Source organism: Dysidea avara, chromosome 3 (assembly GCF_963678975.1).
Source record: "Dysidea avara chromosome 3, odDysAvar1.4, whole genome shotgun sequence".
Classification (NCBI taxonomy): Eukaryota; Metazoa; Porifera; class Demospongiae; order Dictyoceratida; family Dysideidae; genus Dysidea; species Dysidea avara.
Window position 1 is genome coordinate 26,848,964 of NC_089274.1, and position 26,920 is coordinate 26,875,883.

General features: G+C 37.0%; 1 protein-coding gene across 1 annotated transcript; it reads left to right on the forward strand.

Annotated features, from left to right (window-relative positions):
* Positions 1–17,197: 17,197 nt before the first annotated feature.
* On the forward strand, positions 17,198–26,713 carry LOC136250560 (hematopoietic prostaglandin D synthase-like). Its single transcript, XM_066042774.1, has 5 exons — positions 17,198–17,427; positions 20,061–20,153; positions 21,560–21,672; positions 21,724–21,819; positions 26,415–26,713. The coding sequence occupies exons 1-5, from the start codon at positions 17,292–17,294 to the stop codon at positions 26,580–26,582; spliced, it is 606 nt and encodes a 201-aa protein (XP_065898846.1). The 5' UTR covers positions 17,198–17,291; the 3' UTR covers positions 26,583–26,713.
* The last annotated feature ends 207 nt before the right edge of the window (positions 26,714–26,920 follow it).

The window sequence follows — 26,920 nt, forward strand, 5'->3', positions numbered from 1 at the left end:
GACCCAGCTGTATTAGTTCTGTGTAACAAATACAAAGTCTATACAGTTCCAAGGGTGTCCATCCCTTTCTCAAGACACTTAACACATTTTTCTAACTTCATAATAGAATTGATGCTCTTTTCAAAAAGTGGATGGGTATCTCAATATATAGGCACTGCAAATCTTTGCCCCAACCTGTAAGTTATTATGCATGCATGCATGGCTATGAGTTGTTGGTACGTTGAAAAATCCTAGCAATGTATGTATACCTATAATATAATGAATTGTTGCTATTATTATGTTCCACTGTACACGTATGATTATGGGTATTTAAGTGATTTTTTTTTTTTATAACCAGCCCTAATGGCACTCCCTTCCACCCACACATCTCTATGGAAAACAAGCTAGAAGAAAAAACATAAAAAGGGAAAACATTACCTACAGAAAAGACACCTAAAAGAACCTACAGAAACCCAGGGATTTGCAGTGCCTAATTTGAGTATTTAAGTGCTTTAGTGTGCTATCTTTTGCCTATTACACAGTGTACAATACACAAACAAAAGCAAAATTTTGTTAGCATACCGGTAAACAGATATTCAACTTCCAAGAAACTGTAAAGCTAGATATTAAGTTAAAGCAGTTAATTTCTAAAGGTGCATGAGGAAATACAGATATAGCATTGCAATGGCTTGAAAAGAATGATGAATAATGTGAACATTGTAAGCATGATGTACTAAACACCTAGGGACTATAGACTAAATAGTTGACTATGAAGTTATTAGTGGCTATAGAAACACTTATAGTCAACGCAAACTATTGATACATAATTCCTAACTGTGAATAATAGTATTTACACAGCAAAAATAGTGTCCAATACTACCTATGAACTCCGTCTTTAGTCAGTATTGGAACAACTAATTCAAAAAAGTCCCTATAACAAAAGAAAATGGACCAAAAATCTATAAATGACTCCAGTGCTATTCAGTATTGGGGTATGTGATCTGATTTTGTCTGAGCATAGGTAAACTTAGTTCCAACACCTAAACATAGATGGAATAAATACAGTCAGTATTTGTATACAAATTATGCTGTGTTACTGTGTTTATTTATGCACTTTAAATTTCTACAATACAATACTTTAGTTGTTAATCATACAGGCATTTGTTTTCCAAACAGTTTATTTGCACACATTAGCAATGAAAGTACAAAGATGTCAGTTTCTCTGGAAAACAGTTATTGTTTTTATTATCAGTATAGTTCTGATACGCATAACAATGTGTGAAGTCTACTATGTAAGGCCAAATGGAAATATAAACAACCAAACATGTTTACATCACTATCCTTGTCATACGTTGCAGTATTACTTGGTAAACACCACAAAATATTTCAATTCTAATGTTCAGTTTCATTTTCTAGAGGGAACACGTTATTTACGCAAAGAAATTGTAATATGCAATGTGCACAATTTCTCCCTAACAGGCAGTCAACAATTGCATGACTCTACTTGGCCACACTCTCTGATCTTTTGTGATAGTTCAAATCATAAAAATGGAATAATCATCATTAACAGTAGTAACATCATAATTGCTGACCTTGAAATAGTGAATTGTGATTCCTATACTTCAAGGTATACAAAATTTCCCTTCAAAAGCCTGCCCCATTATGATGAGGAGGAACTAAACATCTCAACATCATCCTTAATTGTAGTAAATTGTCATTTTGTTGTCTTGAAGCATCTGACTGTTTCAGCTAAGGCTAGGTGTGAAGTATTAGGGGTAAACCTAGTTGGAGATTCATTAATCACAGAACTACACAGCATTGGTTTAGCCTTATTTTATATGGAGTACACAGGTCCAGAAGTAAATTCAACAGTCACAATTTTCAACCATCATTTGTTTCGCAGAAGGGACATCACAATACAAAATTTAATCTGCATTGCAAAATATCATTTTAACATAAATATATATTTTAGGTCTGTGTCATTTCATTCCAGCTATGAGAAGATTATAGGAATTACCTTAGAAAACTATGGAATTGTTGCTATATACTTTATTGGATGCTACTTTACTGATAACCAATTCATACCCAGTGTGTATGGCCAAGAAATGATAACCATTAATTTCTCTCGATCAGAGAACACTACGCAAAGTAATTATTTCAATACAGTGCACTTCATCAATTGTGACTTCTCACAGAACACTATAAACAATTTATGGGGTGGTGTGTTACTTAATATCATTTCCCTAAATTCAGCTCACAACAAGTCTCATTTGTTCATCACAAACTCCACCTTCCACCACAACCACAACTTTAGGGTACTAGAAATCAGTACTGCAGCTGGCTACCTTCACATTGAACCATTAACCATATCATTGTTCATACAGAATACATCATTCTACTCTATGTACTGCAATAGACAGGTAATAGAATTGCAAAATGCGTTCACAATGATAGAAGGCTTGGTGATATTTAAAGAAATAAATGGCAATAGTAAAGCTGATGATGACTTAAACAGCTGTAGAGAGATTATTGTCAGTTCCCAAAGTAATATTACAGTCAATGGGTATTTGGAAATATCTGGTAATGAGTTTATAAATAAATTAATCAACTTAGTTGACACTTACTACATTACAGTAAATGAATACTTTGTTGTTAACATCACAGAAAATATTATTCTATATAGCTTATTTAACATAAATTACTATGCCGTTATTGATGGATATCCCCTGTGCTTATTCCAGTATAATACCACAAAAAACACATCATCACTAAACTATTCTATTATAATAAATCGTAATGTTTGTAGTAAAGTGTTTGGCGTAAATGTCAAAAATATACACTGCACTTGGCTTCCTGGCTCAGTGTTTAATACAGAGATGCCATATGATATCAACTCAAGAATTATTCAAATGACAAACCAAACAGGTGAAAAAATATCACTTAAGGACACTAAATTTATTTGCTATTGTACTAATGATACACATCAAGGCTGCAATGTTGATGAGCTAGGCCCAGTATACCCTGGACAAACACTGTCTGTCAGGTTTGCATTACAAACCTCATATTTCATAAATAAAAAAGTTGATCAACCAAGTATTCCAACACAATACTTTCCCGTTTCAGCTTTAAGTACAAACATGTACCATGAATGTGGTGTTCTCCAAGGGAAGGAAACAATACAGAAAGTGGGAAACAATCAGTGCACTACAGTGAACTTCACTATTTTATCCAGCAGTGATAACTTGTGTGAACTTCTTCTTTTGAAATACGAAGTTTATGTAACGTCTATTGCAGATGATGCTTTTTATGTAAGATTACATGCTTGTCCAATTGGGTTTACATTAAATCACAGGATGTGCATATGTGACTCAGTGCTACTGAATGGTCCAGTTATAGTAGACACGTGTGACATTGATCGACAAGCTATACTAATACCTGCAAAGAGCTGGATATCAGGCAGTACCACTAACAATTCGCACCAATATTTGGTCTCACAACATTGTCCATTTGATTACTGCAAACATTTTCCATCATACCTTAATCTTTCTGCTCCAAACTTACTGTGTCAGTTTAATAGAACTGGTTTGTTGTGTGGAAAGTGCCATTCAGGTCTTAGTGCTGTTTTTGGCTCTTCTCGATGTGAACAGTGTTCTAGTATATACTTGATAATTGTAATACCACTAGCAATAACTGGTGCGCTACTAGTTTTCTTGCTGTTCTTCCTCAACCTCACTATCACTAATGGTGATATTATTCCTTTTATATTCTATGTCAATGTTATCAGTATGAACAGTACAATATTCTTTCCACTAAATGCTTCCAACTATCCAGCTTATGTCTTCATATCGCTTGCTAACCTTGATCTTGGAATTAACACATGCTTTTATGATGGTATGAACGATTATGCAAAGATGTGGTTGACTTTAATTTTTCCACTATACATCATCTTGTTGACATTTTTGTTAAATAAAATCAGGTTCTATTGGGCAAAACTGCAATGGCTAACAGCAGATAGGTATACACATGTAATGGCCACTCTCTTCCTTCTCACTTATACAAAACTGTTAGTTGCAGCATGTCATGTTCTGTTTTTCTACACTAAGATCACTCACCTTCCAGGTCATCGCTCCACAATGGTGTGGTCAGCAGATACAAATGTAAAGCTTTTTGATATGAAATTTTCTTGCCTGTTTGTCACATATTTAGTGGTATTCATAATTATATTTGCATTAACAATAATAATGCTAATTAGAAAGGCTATATGTCCTCTAAGAATTGCATTGTATGTTACTCCATTATTAAATGCTTTTCGAGCTCCATACAAAGATGAATTTTACTACTGGTCAGGAATGCAATTGCTGCTTAGAGCTGTGTTCTTTGGATTGTCAGTAACTAATAAGAATATCAATCTCACCATTGGCATTATATTTCTGGCAGCTTTAGGATACGTTCATGGACTCTATAGTGTCTTCAAAAGTAGCTTCAGGAATTATAATGAAATATTATACCTCCTCAACCTTGTTGTACTCTTCTCACTTCACGCACAAAATACCCATGCAATTTTGGTCACTATACTGATTGGTATAGCTGCTCTTCAGTTATGTTTAATCATTGTATATCATGTCATCATGTTTAGTCTTCATGGAAAGATTAAAGAAGCATTGAACAAACAGTCATTGACAATTGTAAATAAGATCATATTATTAGGAAATTTAAAATAAAGGAACTTATATTTATGCACATAAGTAGTAATTACACTGTAAACTACATTACATGCACCCTCCCAATGAACATGCACATTTATATACTATATGTGTATACAGTGGCAGAGGAAGTAGTTGATATGAGAGGGGGCTGACTGGAGTATAGAGTCTCTGGCAGCAGGGGGTAGAAGCTGTAGCCATTTTAGCTTTCACAATGTCTCAAAGTTCACCAAAATTAATTTATAGCAATTTTATAGGCATTAAAACACCAACTTTTAGTCAAACTATCTATTTGCTAGTTAAAAACTTTTTTGGCAAAGCTTTTAGCTGTTGACTACAGGGTTAATGAACATATAGTATTTATAAGCAGTACAAAACAGCCAAGAGCCACTTGGAAACACTTGATACAGTGGTAAGACACCAACTAGTAAGTAAGAGGAACCTGGTTCGATTCCTGCTGTAGGCAACATTTTTCGTTGTTTTTTAAAGCTACTTTTAGGAACACGTTTTTAAAAAGGCCTTGACTGCTCTATTAGGGTATTTGAGCGTTCTATTAGAGTATATCGATCTTTATCACGGTTTCAGCCCCCACTCCAAGAAGAATAATTTCAGCGTGCCGAGGATATCATTCTGAGGGGGGCTTCAGCACCCCAGCCCACCCCATCCCACCCCCCGCCTATGTGTGTGTACAAATAATGTGTTTTGTATGAACACATGATATAACTAGCCTATAAATTTACATAGTATAGTGTTGTATGCATGATAGTATCAAATCACACCGGAATAATTCATGGTTGTTATGCAATCATGCAACTTTAAAAGTTACTAGCAACATAATATAGTTACTTAATTGCTAGTAACAAGTTACAATTGCCTGAAAGGTAACTAAGTTACAATGGTTACATAGGTAGTTAATTTTTAAAAGCAAGAGCACTTCAATTTTTGTGCTACAGCCACATTAAGTAGACACTGCTCTCATGGTTCGGCTTGAATAACAGATGTAGCTGTTGAAACTGAGCTGTAATGGCTACAGAATTGTTATTTTCAGAAAGTATACATATAAAAATAATTATTATATAGTTATCTTTTTCCCTTGCTCTGGGCAAAATAATCATGTTTTTATTTTATTTTATTTATTTATTAAGGCTTTATAGCACAAGTGCTGAAGGTCTGTACTGTTTAAAGTTGTTACAGAAACTGTGTTTGAAAAGGTAGAGAAAGGAGAAAAATCCATGACTGGACCTAGGCAGCCTCGAACCTGCAGCCATCCGATTAACACTCGAACGCTTACAGGAGTCTGCCAGGTGGTCAGGATGTAACAAACATGCAAGCATAATTTATTTATGAAAGTAACTATACATTAACTAGATACTTAGTTACCTTTTAAAAAGTAACTGCAACTTAGTTACATGGGATAAAAGTAACTAGTAACAAGTAACTATCTCCAAATCTGCCCATGCATGTGCATTTAGCTATATGTGTTGATAGCTACAGAGTTATATACACATGCGGCTGCAGGCAATTATAATTCATAGGGCACGTAAATGGCAGAAACACATGGATTTCCCTCGGTTGTTTAAGATGACATGATTTCAATAGTTATTCAGTTTTAGAGCATACATCAATATGCCAGGTCTAAAAGGTGGTAGATGAATTAAGTCAGCTTTATTTCTCCAATATTTTTCTTTTTACTTGTATAAACATTATTTCTGTAACACATTCAAAAGCATAGACGCTTCCCATTGTTGAGTGAGTCCATTGATTTTACCACTGAGGCTGTTTCAAGTAAAATGATACGTACCATTCAAATAATTAACACCGCATGTGTGTGACTTTGTAGTTACCTCGAATAGCTTAAAAAATGAATCCAGACGTGTGTTTTTTACTTTGTACCTATTTAGTATAGTGGCGGAGCCCCAAAAATTGACAATATTGTGCACTTTTTCATAAACCATGAAACCCTTCCACAGTCCTCAATACATGTATTTTTAGATATAGTGCCATCGCTGAGTTGACCTTTGGTGACCTTTATGGCCATTTTTGTACAGAAAATTGGTCATTTTTGTCTTTATCTCCCTAAGGCAGTAATTAACTTGTTAAAAACATGATACCAAACAAAAGATCTTACTGATAGAAACAACATGGTTTTTCAATAGGTGATTTCATTACAAAGTTATGATCATTTTTATTAGCTGCAAATTTGATATATTTACCTGCCCATGAGGTGTGAATTACCTGTGGGCAGATAATTATGCATAATTTATCAAATTTTGCAGCTAATAAAAATAGTCATAATTTAAGAATGAAATCATGATCACCTATTGACTTCAAATAAAACCAAGTTGTTTCAATCAGCAAGATCTTTTGTTTGGTACCATGTTTTAACAAGTTAGCTAATTACTGCCTCAGGGAAATAAGGACAAAACGGATCAATTTTCTGTACAAAAATGGCTGTAAAGGTCACCAAAGGTCAACTCAGCGATGGCACTATATCTAAAAATACATGTATTGAGGACTACTATTTATGTGGAAAGTTGCATGGTTTTATGAAAAAGTGCACGATTTTTTGGTTGTGCCACTATACTAATTGTTTTATGTAAATATTACTATATTCATTGCTTAATAATGTGCTTATTTGTAACTGTGCAGATGTGTATACACTATCCCCAGCCCATTCCGGTGTAACTACACTGAAAATGTTAAGTGATAATCATACAGCACGATAGTACTGTATATAGTAGGCGCCACAAAGGTTTGGGCATGGCCCCATGAAAAAATCATCACCCAAAAACCAGCCTAACTTTTCCCTGATGATGATGATGAAGCAGTATTGTTAGGTAAACCTAAGCCTCCAGATCCACCTGAGACATTTTCAACAAGTGGCTATAAAATTTGTACTAGAAATAGCATGGGTAGCAGTGAAATTTGGGATAAATATCACGAGTGTTGTATTGGAAATGGGGATAAATTTCACGAGGCGAAGCCGAGTGAAATTTACCATTTCCAATACAACAAGAGTGGTATTTATCCCAAATTTCACTGCTACCCATGCTATTCCCAGTTAATACCATACTCGCTGCATATACGCATGTTGTGCATTAGCATTGCTATGTACGCAATTTGTCACTATGTACTAAACACACTAAACACGGGTTGACACTAATTGGTGCTACATTGTTAACATAAATTCTAGCTAATGAAATTACAATTACAACTTTTTCACTGCTGTCAGTGCAATACGGGATAAATTTCACTGCTACTATTGAGACTTTTGTATGGGCAGTGAAACAGGTATGGTATTAGTATATGTAATAGGATGGATGGCTGTGGTATTCGGGATTAATAGTGCGAGCATTGTAAACAGGAAGGAGTAAAATAGTGCGAGGTGAAACCGAGCACTATTTCCTTCCTGTTTACAATGCGAGAACTATTAATCCCGAATACCACAGCCATCCGTCCTATTGCAAATTAATCCGACAACCATAGCAACTGTTACTAGGCGACAGAAATTCAAAAAATAACCACTGCAAAAGTCCAATCACATTTAGCAACCGTTGCCTGGCAACCGTTACTATGGCCTCAAAATGACTTTTACCTTAGCAATGGTTACCTAGCAACCGTTGCTAAGCAACCAAAGCAACCATATTGTGTCATACCTTGGGGGCATATATCACTATGGTGGCAATAGTTGTCAAATCAGACATTTACTTCTAATATAAACACACCACACTATTTTAGCCAATCAAATTAGTATTATAGATTTTTGTCATAGCACCTTGACAAACAAGTGTAATACTAATTCTATTGGCTAATCGCTTGACGTATTTCAATATAATACGTTCAATATAACACGTCAAGCTGCTATTGAGAGTATTATACAGTAACACATTCAGTTGTTGGATTAAAAATATATATATATTAAATGGAATTTTCTACTGACTGACTGAGTAACTGACTGATGCGGCTAAGGATGTGGGCTTAATTTTTCACTGTTCAGTGTTGCTTCAGCCAGACACTGCCTTTTGGCATACTGCAGTATGTACAATGCATCCTTCATGGACTTACCAGTGTCCTCCTTAATTTGTGTCCCATTCATCTTTGCTGACGGTGAAACATGGGAGTCAAGTTGGCGGTAGCGCATGATGGCTTCCCTTTGCAATGGAAATTGTCCATATTTTTTATAGCAGCTAATTTTTCAGAAGGTGGGGCACGGTGTAATTTCTTTCTTTTGATGTGGTATGCATGGGTATAATAATTTTATTTTAAAAGTTAACAAACAAGTACACAAAAATGGAACTTTCAACTAGCTAGAGTATAGGGACCAGATTGATAAAAAGTACTGAAACAAGTTGGAGTAGTGCACGATATTAAATTAAATTTGACAATAAGAAAATGTACCCTGGCCTACTGTGCATTTCCATTATGGTATCTTGAGCACAGTAGGGATATTGTTTTAGTGTGATGCACTGCATGCAGCTTGTTTCAGTACTTTTTATTGATGTGCTATGGCGGTCCCTTCTCTAGTTAAAAATTCCAATTTTTTGCCTTATTAGGAGTGATGGAGTATAGGGCAAAGGGGCAACTTTGGACATGAACTTTACACAGTGTAACTTGGACATGAACTTTACACAGTGTGTAGTTTCTATACATGGCATGATAGCTATAGTAGCAGGGTTTTCTAGGAGTGCAGCAGCCCTCAGATGCTGTATGGAACCAAAGCATCAAGTTTTTAGTAAAAATACCCACCCCATTTTTATGATGGTCTTTCAGTCAAGTGCATCAATACAGAATGAGAATCAATTGCTGGCTAATATGGCATACAAAGACAAAACTGTTTCAGCCGGCTGGCAGGATGTATATGTTTAATTTGCCCAGCACAATGGTAAGATGACAGTGCATGCATGCACAGATAAAGAAGAGGTTTATAGCTCTAGTTCACACACCTTAGTTGAGCATGCAGTTGACAGTTCTATTGATTTTACAATTCTGTAACTCCTAAAATATAATTTTGACCACCCCTAATTGGTACTTAGAAGAGATTTACCCTTCTCCGCTCTTTCTATCGCTTTTCATTTTGATATGCTAGTATCTATGTATATATAGTCATTAATCGATTCTCGGACGAATTTATATCCGGACACCTGTAGCAACCAAACAAAATGTTCCATAGCCCTGATATTTGCAGCATAGGAGGACATATGCGTTGGCACTTTGCATACCAAAAATCACTCCAATTGGTTAAAGCAGGTAGGAATACGAAGCCCAAATGTCCGTCCGAAAAAACCATCGATTACCGGACAAAAAATCTATATCCGGACAACAGCTCATAATTCCGCAAGGAAAGAACCGATTGCCGCTAAACTCTATAGTATATATAACTTTAGTCTATGTTAGTACCACGATAAAAATGTGGAGTCTGAAATGTACACCAACTGGCATATACAGCTCGCTAAAGTTCACCTACTACAGCGACCACTAATTCCGGACACTTTATATCTAGCAACTATAAGTTACTTTAATGCATCTGCAGTCAGGCCCGTAGTCAGGGGGTCCAGAAGAACCGCCCTCTTAGAGAAAAGGTCCACAATTTCAGTAAAAAAGGTTCACAATGTTAGCAAAAGCCTTAAGGTAGGCATTCCAGTATCCGAGATTTTTTAATAAAAAAATTCTCCGTATATTCCCCAATAGAACCCTGGTACAAAATGACATCTCGTGTTTAACTTGGGATTGCTCCGTCGTCCGAGCTCCAATGAGGGTGAAAATCGCTGTGGGGTTTGTCCACACGCTGATCATCATGAAAATCTTAGTTTTATCGTGCGCGTTACATATAAGTAAGTTTTGTGTTGTTTTGTAATCTTTTCAAGCCTTGTAATGTATGTAGAATACTTTAAAACTGTAAAAAACGTACGGTCGGGTGGAAGGTAGTCACTGGTGCTTACTTTAAAGTGCGTAGTTACTTCGCTCGGGTTAGCGATTTTCAGCTCCAGAGCAATTTTCTGATGGCTGTGTCATCAGCTCAAAAGTATAAACCACTTCAAAGTCGGCATAACAATGCCATAATTGAAACCACAACTCCACCTTAGGTATTGTTGCATCATTGTGGCACCTCCACTTTAGTTGCTTACCTTTATAAGTTGTTAACTTGATGTTTTTACCAACTTGAGATAGCCACTTGCCTATGGGCATACACCATTGTATTGAGAAGTGTGCAGTAGGTGAAACATATTTGCTCACCACAAAGCATACAAAGATCGCTGAGATCCAATAAGACCTTAAGTTACTCTCATTACATGTACAAACTTGCAGCTAGAAGCAACTGCAGTTTCAAGACAGTCCAGGTTGCTAGATGGCTTCCTCATTCAATTGTGCCATTTTCCCCTGTAAAATGTATGGGGAGCCCTGGAGAAAAAATGTACCTTTTTTCAGTTTTTAAGCACTGTGCATGCCAAAGTAGCTAATTCCAACCCAACAAACTATATATTTCTGAGATCAGCAATCAATACTCTATCTATTGAGCATATAAAAAGCCCGTTTTTCCAAAATTTTAAGATCAGTCTGGAATGCCTACTTAAGGTCCACAATTTTGGTAGCCATTACAAGTCCAAATTTTCAGTGGAAAGGCCGTCCATCAGCTGCAGTTTACTAAATACCACTAATAAGCAATAGCTAGCTATATACCAAATTCTCCGGTTACTTATTCAGTAAATGCAAGATCGAGATATTCTAATAGAGCAGTCAACCACTCTAATAGAACAGTCACTCTAATAGAACAGTCATGTTTTAAAAACTGAATGTAACTACTTAATTCATTTACAAAAACATATAGTGAGATCATCTAAACTTGATTAAAATATGAAATTGGGGCACTGAGCCACTCAGACCACCATGAATAACACCCATGCTTCAACTTCATGTAATGTGTAAATTTAATCCCAGCCTGTAAAGAAAGTGCACGTCCAACTAAAGCAGAGTTAACTGTGGCAAAAAGTGATGATGTCATAGTGTGGCCATGTGTGAGGTATGGAAATATTAATCAGTTAATACACTATTGTTGTTAAAGTATTGATGAGAACTATGTGATACTGCTAGCTTTTAAGTGTGTGAGTATCTTCATGAATGCCACTCAAATTTGATTCTCAATAAAGCAATAGATTCTCTGATAGCAATAAATAGTTTGAGCTTGGCCGCCTTTCCTGTATAAAGCAATGCTATGAACAAAGGAAAGGCAGCCAAACTCAAACTATTCATTGCTATCAGAGAATCTATTGCTTTATTGTTATGAATTAGATGCTCACACACTTAAAACCTAGCAGCATCACATATTTCTCATTAATACTTTAACAACAATAATATTATTGTATTATCTGTTTAATATTTCCACACCTCACACATGGCTGCACTATGATATCATTACCTTTTGTCATAGTTAACTCTGCTTTACTTGGACGCGCACTTTTTTACTGTTTTGGATAGAATATTATATATACACATATTTATAACACAAATTATGGGTTTCAAACATATCTTTAATACGGAACAATGGTGCAATGGTGCCAGTAAGGATAAAAGTACACATACACCTATGGTAACAAGAGCACAGAACAAATTACCAGTTGTTGGTGGTGAGTTGGCATATACATGGTATACATGCTTATAAAACATGATCTCTGTTCCTAGATGAAGATGGCAGTGAAAGTTCTCATAGTAAACACTGTTAGAATCAACGTTACCAACTTTATTAGTATGTTAATAGTTTAGATCATTGTGCAGCCAAAAGTGTATGATTGAGCAATTACCATTACAAACAGTGCAGTGGATAGCATGTGACATCTGCAAAAATTAGTTTCACAAATACTGCTGTCATTTCTCTGAAGAAGAGCAAACCCCTGTCACTTCAAATGCAAGGAGCATCAGTAATCATAATATATATATACGTACTGTAGCTTTACTTATGTAGCTCTTTATCTGTGACTCAGTAATGATTATATTGTGATGTGCGTATGTAAGCATCCCTGCATGTGATTTATCTATCATGTTCCGTAGTTTTATGGTAGAGCTACTTATAAGCCTGCGTCAAATATGCCAACATTATAGACTATCATAGAGTGATATGTCAGCATAATGCAAACATACTAGGTGGATATTTCACATCATGGAGCTTAAGTCCTTGTAAATAGATCGACATTCCCTAATAAAGCAGCCAGCAGAAAATTTAAACTGCAATCAAATGTAAATAGCTCCTTGGATCAACACTCTCTATTCGAACTGTCATTTTGTAGTGAAAAACTATAATAGAGCATTCATGATTAAAATATTCCAAAGAAATGCTGTTAACCTAGGAGGCATAATGAAGATCAAAACTTGGGGAATTCCTGAAAGCATTTTTGGGCAAAATTTTAAGTATATATTTGACTCAGGCCTATAGTTACTTAATGATTAGCTGATATTATTCAGAAAAATGTAGTAAGTGTGATCTTCGGTTAGCTACATGCAACAGCAGAAAAGTGTTAAATAAACACTTGTGTGGGCCAATGCTTGAATTGTAAAATAACATGAAATTATTTTCGGTAAGATAGCTAACACTTCAAAGGTTGTAATTTTAACTATCAGAGTTTAAGTTATCAGTTTGCAATATTAAGTACATATGTACAAGCTCAAAGCAAGGATTATTCCCTATGCCCAAAGTCAGTATTTTGGTCACAACTAGCAGTCTCACTTCTAGCCCTTGGATGCTGGAGGTTAGTAGATAATATGACAAAAGATCAAGGACTATCTTGAAAATTATTACTATTCTATACAATCCATGTATGTGCTTTACTTGACTGTTCAATTAGAATGCATGTATGACTGTTCTATTAGAGTAAATTGATCTGGGACCAGATCCTGTATTCTTATATACACTGTTGGGATAGAATGAGATAACTCTCACTTTTTCACCTGTGATATTAACCTCTGTTTCATGAAACCGCTGCAACTTGCCAAGCAGCTAACAAAGTATACTATTCAAAGTTCTGAAAAAAAAATTAATAAGGTACACTTTGTATACCCTAAATTCGAGTTTTGGCGTGGACATGGTAAGGATAACTTATATTATGTATGTCAACTAAATACAGATAGGTCAGGTCTACAAAGACTATATTATAGCTACTCACTCACTACATTTCTGTGCCATATTATCCTCTGAGACACTGAGATGCATTTTGCAGTTGTACATGTGTCCAGCATTTGTTGCACAAAAGCCTTTGGCAGTACTAAATCTATTCTTGGTGGATAAAAATAATGTTCTTTGTATCATTTCTAAAGAATGATTTGGTGACATATTTGGTTACACAATCATGCATGTGGAAATAGGTCAGATACTTACAATAGACTTTTCTGTTCAGAGAACTCTGCACTGTTGTATCACATGAACTTTGCAACAATTAGCTATAGGTTATAGCCAAACTTCCTTAATAAGATTATGGTTAATTGCATTTGTTCATGTTAAAAGCCATAGTATACATTTCAACCAAGGCTACATGTACCTGTCAATTGCATAGGGAATTATATAGCTAATATTCAGTTGAGACCACTGGCACCTGCCTAATGGAAAAATATGAACTTGCTTTTTTAGCCATTGGTAGCTAATCACCAATAAGCAAGTGCATGCATGGCTCCAGTGGACAAGCATGCATGAGGAATTAACATTGAGTAGAGAGGTGGTGACTATAAGTAAGGCTCTGTGTTGCATAGCTAGATTATAAGCATGCAGCCCATAAAACAACTGAAGTGGGAAAATGTAACATAACGATATCAATATAAGCATTTTCATCAATTCAGTGGTAATGCACTGCACAGGGCGTAGCCAGACTTTAGATACATCTGGGAGCATGCTCCCCAGGAAATATTTTGAAAATATAGACAAAAGGTTGGAATTTTATGGTATTCCCAGTCAATGAAAATAGCACAGTTTTTAGGTAGCAAATTCAAGCTCAAGACCAGCTATACTGATAACATCTGGAAAAGTATCTCTACTGCCACTGTATAGTTATACCATCTATGTCTGAATGTGTTGGAGTGTCACAGTGAATAATTATGGATGGGAAAGCCTGAGTGCTCTCTCAGTAGGGGCAGTGGAGCAGGCCAAAGAGTACTTCAAGACAATTAAATTTACACATTACATGAAGTTGAAGCATGGGTGTTATTCATGGGGGTCTGAGTGGTTCAGTGCCTCAATTTCATATTTTAATCAAGTTTAGATGATCTCACTATGTTTTTGTAGATGAATTAAGTAGTTACATTCAGTTTTTAAAAGAAATTATAAACGTGACTGTTCTATTAGAGTGACTGTTCTATTAGAGTGACTGTTGTATTAGAGTGACTGTTCTATTAGAGTGACTGTTCTATTAGAGTGGCTGACTGCTCTATTAGAATATCTCGATCTTGCATTTACTGAATAAGTAACCGGAGCATTTAATTCAGCTTGATATATAGCTAGCCATTGCTTATTAGTGGTATTTAGTAAACTGCAGCTGATGGACGGCTGGGCTTGTCACAGTATGGCTACCAACCCACTGATTGTGGACCTTAAGGCTTTTGCTAACATTGTGAACCTTTTTTACTGAAATTGTGGACCTATTCTCTAAGAGGGCAGTTCTTCAGGACCACCTGACTACGGGCCTGACTGCAGATGCATTAAAGTAACCATATCAAAACATATGTATGGGATTTGTCAAATCAAGCATTTTCAGGTGGTCAACATTAAAAGTTTTCAAACACTGGGTTAAACCTTTAAAAATTAAGAATTATGCATTAAATAAATCTAATATCTGTTTAATATCCTTTTTGAAACCTCAACTTGGTAAACAGGCTGATCATAAAATCTCATCATTCCTTGTCATTTTTTGTCCAATACAAAATACATGTATTTTACACTACACACAAAAACACTAATTTACAACCTTTAACTCACAAAATTTCTACAGCACACCATACAATAAAAGAAAGCCCTTGAATTTCTCTATCCAATTCCGACCGTACAAATGGGAAAATGTCGCCATAGCGACAATTATTTACTGCTGATGATGACATAATACACGCTCCATACATTAACCTATTGGAAAATTAAATTATCTCGCCGGGAAAATCCCAATTTACATGTTATCCTCAGCCAAATTCGCTAAATTTGGTATCATTCTACGCAGCGAAGGATGCTTAATAAGACTCCGACCGTACAAATTGTTAAGCAGGTTAGGTTATAGTTAAAAACACATGTTTTTACGGGCATTCTGAACACGTAAATTTTGCGGTACAAGGCTCCTTTCTAGCTTCCCCTTCATTACTACACAAAGAACTTACACATGAATCGAATCGCCTTTCATCAAGGAAACTGATAAACCAAACTTCGTGTCCGTCAACCAAAGTACGCGGAAGTTATGGCGCCTTGTTTAGAGGACGGTGTTATTGTATACGAAACGGGCGTAACCCATTCGGAAATCCGGAATATCTTACAGTAACACAAGTTTTGATATGCTTATAGTTGCTAGATATAAAGTGTCCGGAAATAGTGGTTGTTGTAGTAGGTGAACTTTAGCGAGCTGTATGTGCCAGTTGGTGTACATTTCAGACTCCAAATTTTTATCATGGTATAAGCTTAGACTAAAGTTATATACTAGAGTTTAGCGGCAATCAGTTCTTTTCTTGCGGAATTATGAGCTGTTGTCCGGATATAGATTTTTTTGTCCGGTAAGGCCACTCCAAATAAATTCTCTGTTTCCCGTCCACCGCCCGCACCTGGTTACTTCCAGCTCTATATATTCCATTGTTCCTTATTTTCCGGTTATTCTTGCATACTGATAGGCTATCTTGAAACAGTGTCAGCTCACGTGTCAGCAGTGCTATGAAGTCAGCACAAACTTCACGTTTGACTCGGTTATTTTTGCAACTTACAAAGGAAGGAACAAGCCGCGAGGAACAAGCCGAGGAACAAGCTTAAGCATGCTTTTATGCAGCCTTTTTGGCTGTGCCAGGCAAATAATGGTTTGAAGAACTAGCCAATCTTATAATGAAATAATGGAAATGGACGCCCGCCCGCATGCAAATATGCCTGAGTCCAGGACGGGAAACAGAGGATTTATTTGGAGTGGCCTAATCGATCGTTTTCTCGGACGGACATTTGGGCTTCGTATTCCTACCTGCTGGGGTGATTTTTGGTATACAAAGTGCCAACGCATATGTCCTCCTATGCTGCAAATATCAGAGCTATGGAACAGGTTGCTACAGGTGTCCGAATATAAATTCGTCCAGGAATCGATTAATGACTCTATATGCATTTAGCTGCATCTGTAGCTTCTACTATATAGACAAGTATCCTAGCTAGCTAGCACGCAAAAAAAATTTGAAGGGGCGAAATCAGACCTTCAGTGCTGGTCACTGTAAAGTGTTAGTAGTAATAGTAATAATCACTTTCTGTTTACCTCAAATCCAAATCACGTGAACCACTGGGCGTTTACTAGAGGTCTACTGTACTACGTCATCCATCATGCACATTTTTTTGTCACGTGTCAGTCTCGAATTTTCTTGAGCGTTGCTGTCGAGGTTGTGCTTTTTCTGGTTTCCTATACAGTCGCGATGCCTTCCTACAAGTTGTACTACTTTAATGCAAAAGGCGCGGCCGAACCAATCCGTCTCATTTTTGCTCAAGCCGGGGTGAAGTATGAAGACTTTCGATTTGAAGGCGAAGACTGGGGAAAGAAGTACAAGGCAGGTACGCTCTATGATATCGTACAATAACTCAATTAACTGAGTCAGTGCGAGAGGATGGGGAGACTCGGGAGTGGGGGGAAGCCTGGAAGGGTCAAAAGTATTGCCCGGACATGTCGGGCTCTGGATTCTTTGTTTTTTTTTTCGTAAAGAATCACCAAGACTCACGGTAGTGTGTCATGAGGCCAAGAAAGCAGGCGCGCCACAAACCAAGAGCGTTTTCACGCCATGACCCCTTAGTCTCGCGTGGCCAGACCGCTTTTTTCCGTATATTGGGTGGGGAAAAAAGGGTCTGGTGCAACTCCAATAGCTGTTTACTTCTGAGCCGTCCCCACATTCCGGGGACGCTAATTGAATAACATTGGTCACAAAGGAGGTGCCATGACGTCAGTAAGTTAACTAGAGATCTTTTTATCCTTTAAACGAATCTTAATTTGCTCTGATGTCTCTTTTATAGCGTCTTGAAAGTTAATCCTCATCGTGTAACAAGACTCACAACCGGAGCAGGAGTGTAGGAATACTTCATAGTTTTACTGACGTCATGGCACCTCCTTTGTGACCAATGTTATTCAATTAGCGTCCCCGGAATGTGGGGACGGCTCAGAAGTAAACAACTATTGGAGTTGCACCAGACCCTTTTTTTTCCCCACCCAATATACGGAAAAAAGCGGTCTGGCCACGCGAGACTAATGGCCCCTTAGCGTACCATTTTTGCATTATAGCTATCCGCCAGGTAGGGTAGGCCAGCCGCACAGCAAATTTGATTAAATTCACAACAGCCATTTCAGGGCCGGAGGAGGGAAAATTGAGTTGGTCAGGCCATTGACTATGATGTTGAAATTGCTACTATATACATACCAATGAGAGAGGAGCTGTTGCACAGTGTGCGAAGCACAAGCATTCTGGGGGCATGCCTCCACAGGAAATTTTTGAAAATTAGACACTCAGATATGCAATTTTAGTGATATTTCACTGCTAGCTAGCTATATAAATATGCCCAAGCCTATCTGTTCTTCAGACTTTCTATACTATGTATAATTGTAGACCTGACATACAGGGGACACAGCATGAAACTTGCTGTATGGTTCATTTAGTTATAGCTAGCAGTTAGAAGTTCAAGGGGGGGTCTGAGGGTGCAACCCCCAGGAGCTGCAGAATTTTTGCAATTTAAAGGTTTGAAATGCCTTAAACTTTAAAATTGATGCTAAATTTTAAGTAAAACTAGCTAGCAACTTGCAACTTTCCACCCAAATTTCACAGGAAACCCATGCAGCATGGCCCCCTTTAGCTAGGATATAATTACTATACAGTGAATTCACACAGCTACAATAAAAAGCTACACAGCTACAAAAATACAGTATACTACTATACTGGTTTGTATGAAGTGAACGGATCATCACGTAAATATACTGGTGGACAGTCACGAGACCAATCAGTATTCGAAAATGGCACGATGTGGGTGAGACTGAGAGTTTGCTCGGTATCTTGACAGGACGAGTGGGTAGTTGAAGAGGAGTGATTTCTACTCAACATCTCATCCAGATGGCCACCATGTAATGTATGGGTGTACAGCTTCTTGCCGCGGAATGAGTCATCTGGTTTGTCACTACCAGCCCTTCGCCCAGTAAAAGAAACCAAGAGAGATGAGCCAAGGAATGCTAATGATTATTTTATGAGGATTGAATTGTGATATAAGTGTGCTGGTTTAGAATCAAAGAAGGCACCTGCCTTGCATGTGGTAAATGCCAACTGTCAGCACACGTGATACTGTACGTAGAACCCACAATCATTTCTGTACAAAACAATACAAATGCTATGCTGTACATTGGAGGTACTATAGGTGTAGTTCTGTGCTTTAGTTAGGATGAGAAACTAGGTAACTACTCGTGTCATGCAATTTCAACAACATCTGTAAAATGTATGTAGCTACATGTAGATGTGATCGTCCAAAGATTGCATGAGAGTAATGTAGTTCGAGTTGGTTCAACTCCAGATTATTGGTCCGGCTCAGGCCTGACCAACCGGACCGTCTCCTCCGGCCTTGCATTTGCGAGGTATGGGGGCTTTGATTTCTTTCGCACACTTTGCAAAATTACTATAAAAATGTAAATGTGTGATTTGATTGCCTCAATCTTTGGAGCATGTAACAGTGAGTTCACGTACCAAGTTTGCTGTGAATCTGATGAATATCCAAGGAGTTGTGAGCATTTATTCACAAAAAAGATCAAACTTTTGTCATGGCTACTGGTAAACCGAGTATGGGAATAGCTTGAAAATCAGAGTGTACATAGACTGATCATCATAGCATTGCCTTTGGATAGTTTGAATAGTAATAGAGTTACAGCTACAAAGTTATAAAGCAAAAACCAAGCACGGGATCGGGATACTCTATTGCAGTCACTGCAGGGTAAAAAGGTACATAAAAATGTTGAAAAAGCTTACCAGAGGGACCTCCATAACTAACACCCGCATCCTTATCCACTGAACCACTACTGTATTGGCTGATCACCTTGCTTAATTTCTGCTTTATAAATAAACGTTTGTAATTTCATAGTTCTACCAACAGAAGTACTGTATTGTTCTAGAACATTCTATATATGTTCTATTACCTGGTACATACAATATACTTTTATACAGAAATGCCCTTTGGACGAGCACCAGTCCTTGAAGTAGATGGCACTAAGATTGCTGGGAGTTTAAATATCCTCCGCTACTTGGGAATAACATTTGGTAAGTACTTAACAAATGATATTAAGTGTGTACATGTAAGGCCTCATGCATGTAAAGCAGTCTAGTTTAAGCTCTTAGGTTCACTGTTAGAAACACCTTAATAGTTGCATGGCCTAGCCTTGTTATTTAGCATATGAAGTTTGCAGTACATGTCTAGGGTAGTCTTGGCTGCTAACTGGTAGGTTGTACTAATGTACGTATTATTAAGACACTTGAAATTGCATATGTACAAATACAAGTTTCATGACCTGTTGTCTCACAAAAATTGTGTGGGTAGCTAAGCCTTGATTGATTGCTCAGTGTTTACAATACAGTAAAAACTAATTGTTTATATCCCAACTGTTGATCTCACTGATTCATAGTTCATGCTGCTTGTATGAAGGATTTTAATAGCTACAGTAGTTACGTTAAAGCTTTCTCTCATCATCTCAGTTTATAAAGCTCACCAAACAAGTGTTGGAAGACCTTAAAATTTCCTATATGTAGGTGTGGAAAATTTCCTATATGTGAGTGTGGAAAATTTCAAGGATATTAATTGTTATTGGTGATAAGTACAAACAGAAAAATAGGATTTTAATCAGCTTCGTGTCCTGGTATTGGTCAGGTAAATGTGCATGTCACTGTTTGGAAAACATCACACGGCACTATCGCAAATTGACAGCTTGCACTGTCAGTAAGGATAAATGGGACACAGAGAGGTTAAGTCCATGAAGCATGCATTGTATGTACTGTGATATGCAAAAGGCACCTGTAATCCTGAAGTGACATTGAATAGTCAAAAATCAAGCCTTTGGCCTTAGTTATTATCGAGTTATGCTTGTCTGAAGGCATCAGGCAGTCAATAGAATCTTCTTCATAACTGAACTCTCTACAAGGCAACTTGTTGTGTTGCTCTACTCTCTATAGGGTGATATGTCACATATCTCTTTACAGAGAGACTTGTTTGTAGCTGACCTCTTTACAGGATGACTTTAAACTTAGTTGAATGCTGGCTGCGCTATTAGAGCATCTCAATCACACACTGGTTATACGTAGTTCAATGTTGATGTCTTCTAAACCCTGAAAGGCTCTTCAACAGTGAATAATCTACTTGCATTCAAATTTCAACTCATCCCTACACCTTCCTCTTTAATATTTTTAAACAGCCTCTTGCCTCCTCCAGGGCCCCACCTCCCACCCCTTTTGGAGCTTGCCTAATAGAGTCAACGTCGGTTTAAAAAACTATCTAAAATGGCGGGAAATGTTGCTATGCTCTGGAAGGTAAGGAATTTGTATAAAACATGTGAAAATTTGGTACACATAGTTTCAACCATTGATGAGTTGCAATGCTCTAAATACTTAAAACCAGTACTTTTAAATAGGTGATAAGCTTGGTTTTCCCACATGTAGTAATGCTTTACACACAGGAATGGCTGGTAATAATGAATTGGACAATGCTGTGTTGGGAGGATCTTCTGATTACTTGGCTGACTTAACCAGTAACATGTACAAAGTTTTTTTTGCCAAGGATGATGAGAAGGTTATTAAATTAGTTTGTGTCTTTGTACATAAATTTTAGTATATATAACAGGCAGCCAAGCTTGCTGAGTTCAAAGAGAAGACTGTCCCTCAGATGTTTGGTGTCCTTCAGAAGCATGTGAAGAATGGACACTTCATTGGATCTGAGGTTGGTATCCTGTACATGTTAGGGCTGTGCTAATCACCATCTCTACTAATTTGACTGTGTTATTGATATTTTATAAGTATGCTGTAATACCTAACCCACTCATTGCCATAACTGCATCACATTGTAAATACTATGTAACTTCTGCTAGTAGCCACTGCACTTATCCTGTTGTTTTCATGCTCTTTAGTATATAGGAACAGTCCGTTGCATATTATTGTGGGTAGTATGTCATCGCATACTTTTGATGGTCAATAATAAACATTGTGTACTGTAGGTTGGGGGTGTTAAGGGTGCTCTGTACTATTTCGGTATGGCTTCCCACAAAATATTCTTCTCTTTATAACTCACAAATGGGCTAACCAATTGTATGAAACCTACTTCACTCGAGATAAGGAATCAACAGTGCACAGTTTAGTTCAAACCCTGTGTTTTAACTCATTGCCAAACGCGAGTTATACTTTTTCGCTTTAAATTAGAACTAGTCTTACATTTCTTGGCTTAGAGCCTTAAATTTTTTACAATACATTATTGAAAACTATACAATCAAATGTGCGGTTCTACTTTTGTCCTCTAACTTCTCAAACATTAGATACTCTTCTTCCGGACTTGAGCTTTTACTAATCACTCTTCTTCATCACCACGCCATTCCTCGCCAGAAGGTCCTATCCAAAACCAACAAGTGCTCTTTTACAGCAAAAATACTATGGTTACCCGTCTGAAATTTTAAAGCTAATCGGTTTAAAATCATGGACTAGTTCTAATTTTAGCATCAAGGTGTAGAAACTGAGGAACACACATCTGTTCTCCGACCACAGTTATTGTTGCTTAATTGCATAACTGGAGTAATAGCCGATAAATTACAGGTTATTTTATTCATTGCACCAAGATGAAGAAGATACAAGACTTACTTTACTTTCTTCACTTATATCGCTCTTCCTTCTTCACTTGTGGCTACTTATTTCATCACAGTGCACACTGAATCCAATTAAACAAGCCACAGACTAATTAGATAATTACTGGTGACCATAAGAATCCATTAAGGTGGCTCGGAACAGTTTTCATAAGGTTTCAACAGTGTTATGCAAGCAATCACATTAGCTATGAGGCTTAAATATAATCATTACTGTGGTTGACCACCAGTTCCTGTCATTTGCAAATGAATATAATTATGTTGCGTAAGCACACATCATCACAGAATTTAACAAGATTGCTGCGTGCTACTATTACAAGCCTCCATACAAAAATGAACTAGTTGCCAGTTTTTCAAGATATGACTGTCGAATTTTGGATGGGCAAGCAGTAGTAAATAAGCTGCAATTGTACGGAAGTCGATTTTTAATATTCGCTTCTGCCTGGCAGTGGCGAATTAAAAAAAAACCCGTTTCAAATCTTTGTGTGACATGGGTAGAATTAACTCGTGAACTAAAGACCTGGTAGGAAAAGTAGCTCCGCACAATGATAGATAATCAGTTAGTGCATACCTGACACATTGGCAACACAATCAGATTTTATTACAACAGTACTGCTGCCCTTGTAACACATGACAGTCCTCCGCCATTTCCATTATACTTCTCTATCACGTGCGAGGTTGATCACTTGATGCATTACCAGATGAATACAGGATTTGCCCATTAAGACTAGCACAGAGCTGTGCCAGTGTGCAAGTAGCTACTGGAGAGCTCCAAGGCTGTGAGTTTGGTGTGATTTTTTCATTTTAAAAATTTTTACCACTGAAAAGGGGGTTTGTCCAAACCATCCAAACCCCCCCCCCCCCCCCCCCCCACTTACGCCCTTGATACCTGCAGGTATAGGCAACCTCCCTTGTTTCCTTACTTTTTATTTCTATGATCCCTAATCGAACTTGGAATTCCTAATTTTTCATTACACTTATCTGTTTACTTTTTTGTAACATAATTATGACTGGTCACCTGCGCATACCACTTCAAAAGAATGAATGGCACCTGACATTATTAATAGTGTCTAGACGCGTGCCCCAACTTTCAGTTAAGGAAAAGTAAAGTAGCTGTTATGCTTCGTGTCAAGCGATGTTCAGCATGTTACACAGCATTTCGAAAGAAGAAGAGTATGACAACTGCCTCTACAAGCAATCCACTTGCTACGGAAAATATGGACGATTTTTGCGTAGCAAACTATTGACAGTGTTAGGAATAATGCGTTACTAAAGTAACGCGTTACGTAATAGTTATTACATTTTGTGATTTCAAGTAATATAACACGTTACTATTCATAGTCTAGTAATATAACTTAAGTTACTTTCAAGGAACCCACAGTTCGTTATATTGATTTGCCAGCAATGTTTAGGTATGACTGAAGTGGTAACAACAATGAGCATCTCTACACAGGTGCAAGAAGCCAGTAGCTATATTTACAGGAGTGTTTTTTATATGCTAGCTCAGTAACTAACATGTAAGGTGTATAGGAAAGGTGTATGGTCAAAGCAAAAGTAACTTAATGTAATATATTAAGTTACTTTTCATTTGGAGTAATATGTAACTTATTACATTGCCCAAAAGTAAAGAGTAATATGTAATATATTACATTGACAAAGTAACTTTTCCAACACTGACTATTGAGAAGCCATCGCGTGCTACCACAAATTGACATCTTGCGGTGTCAACAAAAAGAAATGGGACACAAAGGAGGACAAAGGTAAGTCCATGATGCACTTATTGTAGCTACAGCGGTTGGCGAAAAGGCACATCTCGGGAAGAAGCAACATCAAATAGTGAAGAAATCAAGCCCGTAGCTCTAACCAAATTCTAGTTACACTTGGCTGAAGGCATCAGTCAGTAGAAAATTCCGTTAAATACAAAATTTTAAAAATTTCATAGAAACTTGCTGGAAGGGTTTAAGTGTGTCTAAAACATTTTTGGGCTATGTCTAACCAATACTGCCAAGCTGTTATGAAGGTAAAGTGAGGCTGGTTTTGGGGTTATATAATTGGGCAAAAAAACCCTATTCTCCATGATACCTAATATACAGTACTATCGTACTGTACGATAGTTAACCAGCAATCAGTGTTGGGCAAGTTACTTTGTAAAAGTAATTACATATTACTTACAACAGAACTATTTAGTTGCAGTTACATATTACCCATAAAATAAAGTGACTATAATAATATTACATATTATATTACTGTGTGCCCACAGCCTTAAGCTGTCATGTGTGAAACTACCACCTTATCACATGACATGATTGCGTTGTTGGACAATGTGCAAATCTTGGTTATAAGTAAGAAGTTGGTGAATAAGCCGTTCAGTAGGCTTCATTACTTCGTTGTGGCTAGGCGTTACTCAGTGGATTACTAACGAGATTAGTAGCTTCGTTACTTGTAGTAATAATATTATGTAATATTAGATTCGTTACAGTAACTATATTAATTAGGTAACACGTTACATTTGTAAGTAAAGTAACTTGGTAATAATATTACATAACGCATTACATATGTAACGCGTTACTCCCAACACTGCCAGCGATCAACTTGCCAGTGGAAAATATTCTTCAAGATATCCTTAGAGCAAGCTTGAGGAGCAAGCTAGTCCCGCATGGCCAGACCTCTAGTTCAGTGCAGGGGCTTACCAATTAGAGGTTTTTCAGCACGGGCACTTATAATCTTTACTTGATTAGCCCCTGCACTGAAACAGAAGTCTGGCAACAAGACTAGCTTGCTCCTCAAGGTTGCTCTAAGAATATCTAGAAGGATATTGTCTACTGACAAGTTGATCGCTGGTTAACTATTGCTGTCACATTCCCTGCACTGCCTGCAGTGTTACTCCACACCAGGGTAAGGAATAAGTGTTGTATAGTGGCCAAATGAACGGTAGTATTTACAGTTTCACATATTCCACTGCTCATCTTCCTAGCGTTAAGAAGTGGGCTGCAGGTGCCCTAAGGGTGCTTACTAGCAATATTCCATAAATCCAACCATAGAATGTGCAAAAACACAAAATATGTCAGTCCAGTAGTCCAGTCCACTGAATAGTAACACCCAAAATTGTCCGGTGTCTGGACGTTATTTTGCACACTGAATTATAATTTGAAACATAACAAGGCAACATGTAACATTGGCAATGCATGGGTGTTTAAATGGATACAACAGCCAGGCGGAGGTATAGAGGGCTTATTTCTACTAATTGATGATACACTTTTCATTTACAAGGAACAGTCAACTCTAAGTGCAATAACAGGCTGTGGTCTAAATAAGTTAGATGTAATGGTTCTTGACGTCTAAGTATTGTTTAGTGACATAAAAGAAAACTATGCATAAATTTTCTAGTAGTTTGTAGATACTCACATTAAATTTTGCACCGGACATGAACTTGACCAGTTGGCATATATTTGCTACATGAACATGTGCTTATTTTTGTGTGCATAAATACAAGGCTTAAGTGTATGCAATATATGCATGTCTGAGGAAGTTAGACAGAGCAATGCATATAGCACCTTGAATTTGCTGAACAAAAATCATGTACTAGTGTATTTGTGTAACATTATAGTGTAAAATTTAATTGATTTTGGAGTAAGCTACTATGTTTTGCATAGTTACCCTTATAACAATATTTGTTTTTTTTTAGAAACTTTCATGGGTGGACATTCAAGGATATTACCTGTTGGATGGATTAGCAGCTAAGTTTGGTGTCAACCTAGCTGACTACCCTGTGCTCCAGAAATTTCACGATGATGTAGCTGCTGTACCAAACATTAAGAAGTGGGTGGAGACTAGGCCAAAGACTGAAAATTAGACAGACAGCTTTATTTTTAGCAGACAGAAATTTTTAGTTATCATTGTAGTTGCTGTGCTGACATTGCATTAGGTTTGTATACACTTAGACAATATTGTGTGATTTTCTTAAAAATATGTGTTGAACAAGGATCTTGTCTTAAATAATTGTTGTTTCTATAGAGCAATGAAAGGCCAGTAGTAGAGGCATTGGTCTTGTTATATACGATTCTGTTGGCAAATGGATACTTATTATTGGACATAGAAATGGATGTACATTTATTATAGTTGACCAGTACAAGATGAATATTGTGTGCAAAATAATAATTTATTATACAATAGGCAGGTAGCTATACTTTT

Excerpts from the sequence above, each read along its gene's own strand:
- LOC136250560 (XM_066042774.1), top strand. The coding sequence starts at position 17,292 with ATGCCTTCCTACAAGTTGTACTACTTTAATGCAAAAGGCGCGGCCGAA. Across the intron at positions 21,673-21,723 it reads TTGCCAAGGATGATGAGAAG|GCAGCCAAGCTTGCTGAGTT; the intron begins GTTATTAAATTA and ends TATATATAACAG. Across the intron at positions 21,820-26,414 it reads GACACTTCATTGGATCTGAG|AAACTTTCATGGGTGGACAT; the intron begins GTTGGTATCCTG and ends GTTTTTTTTTAG.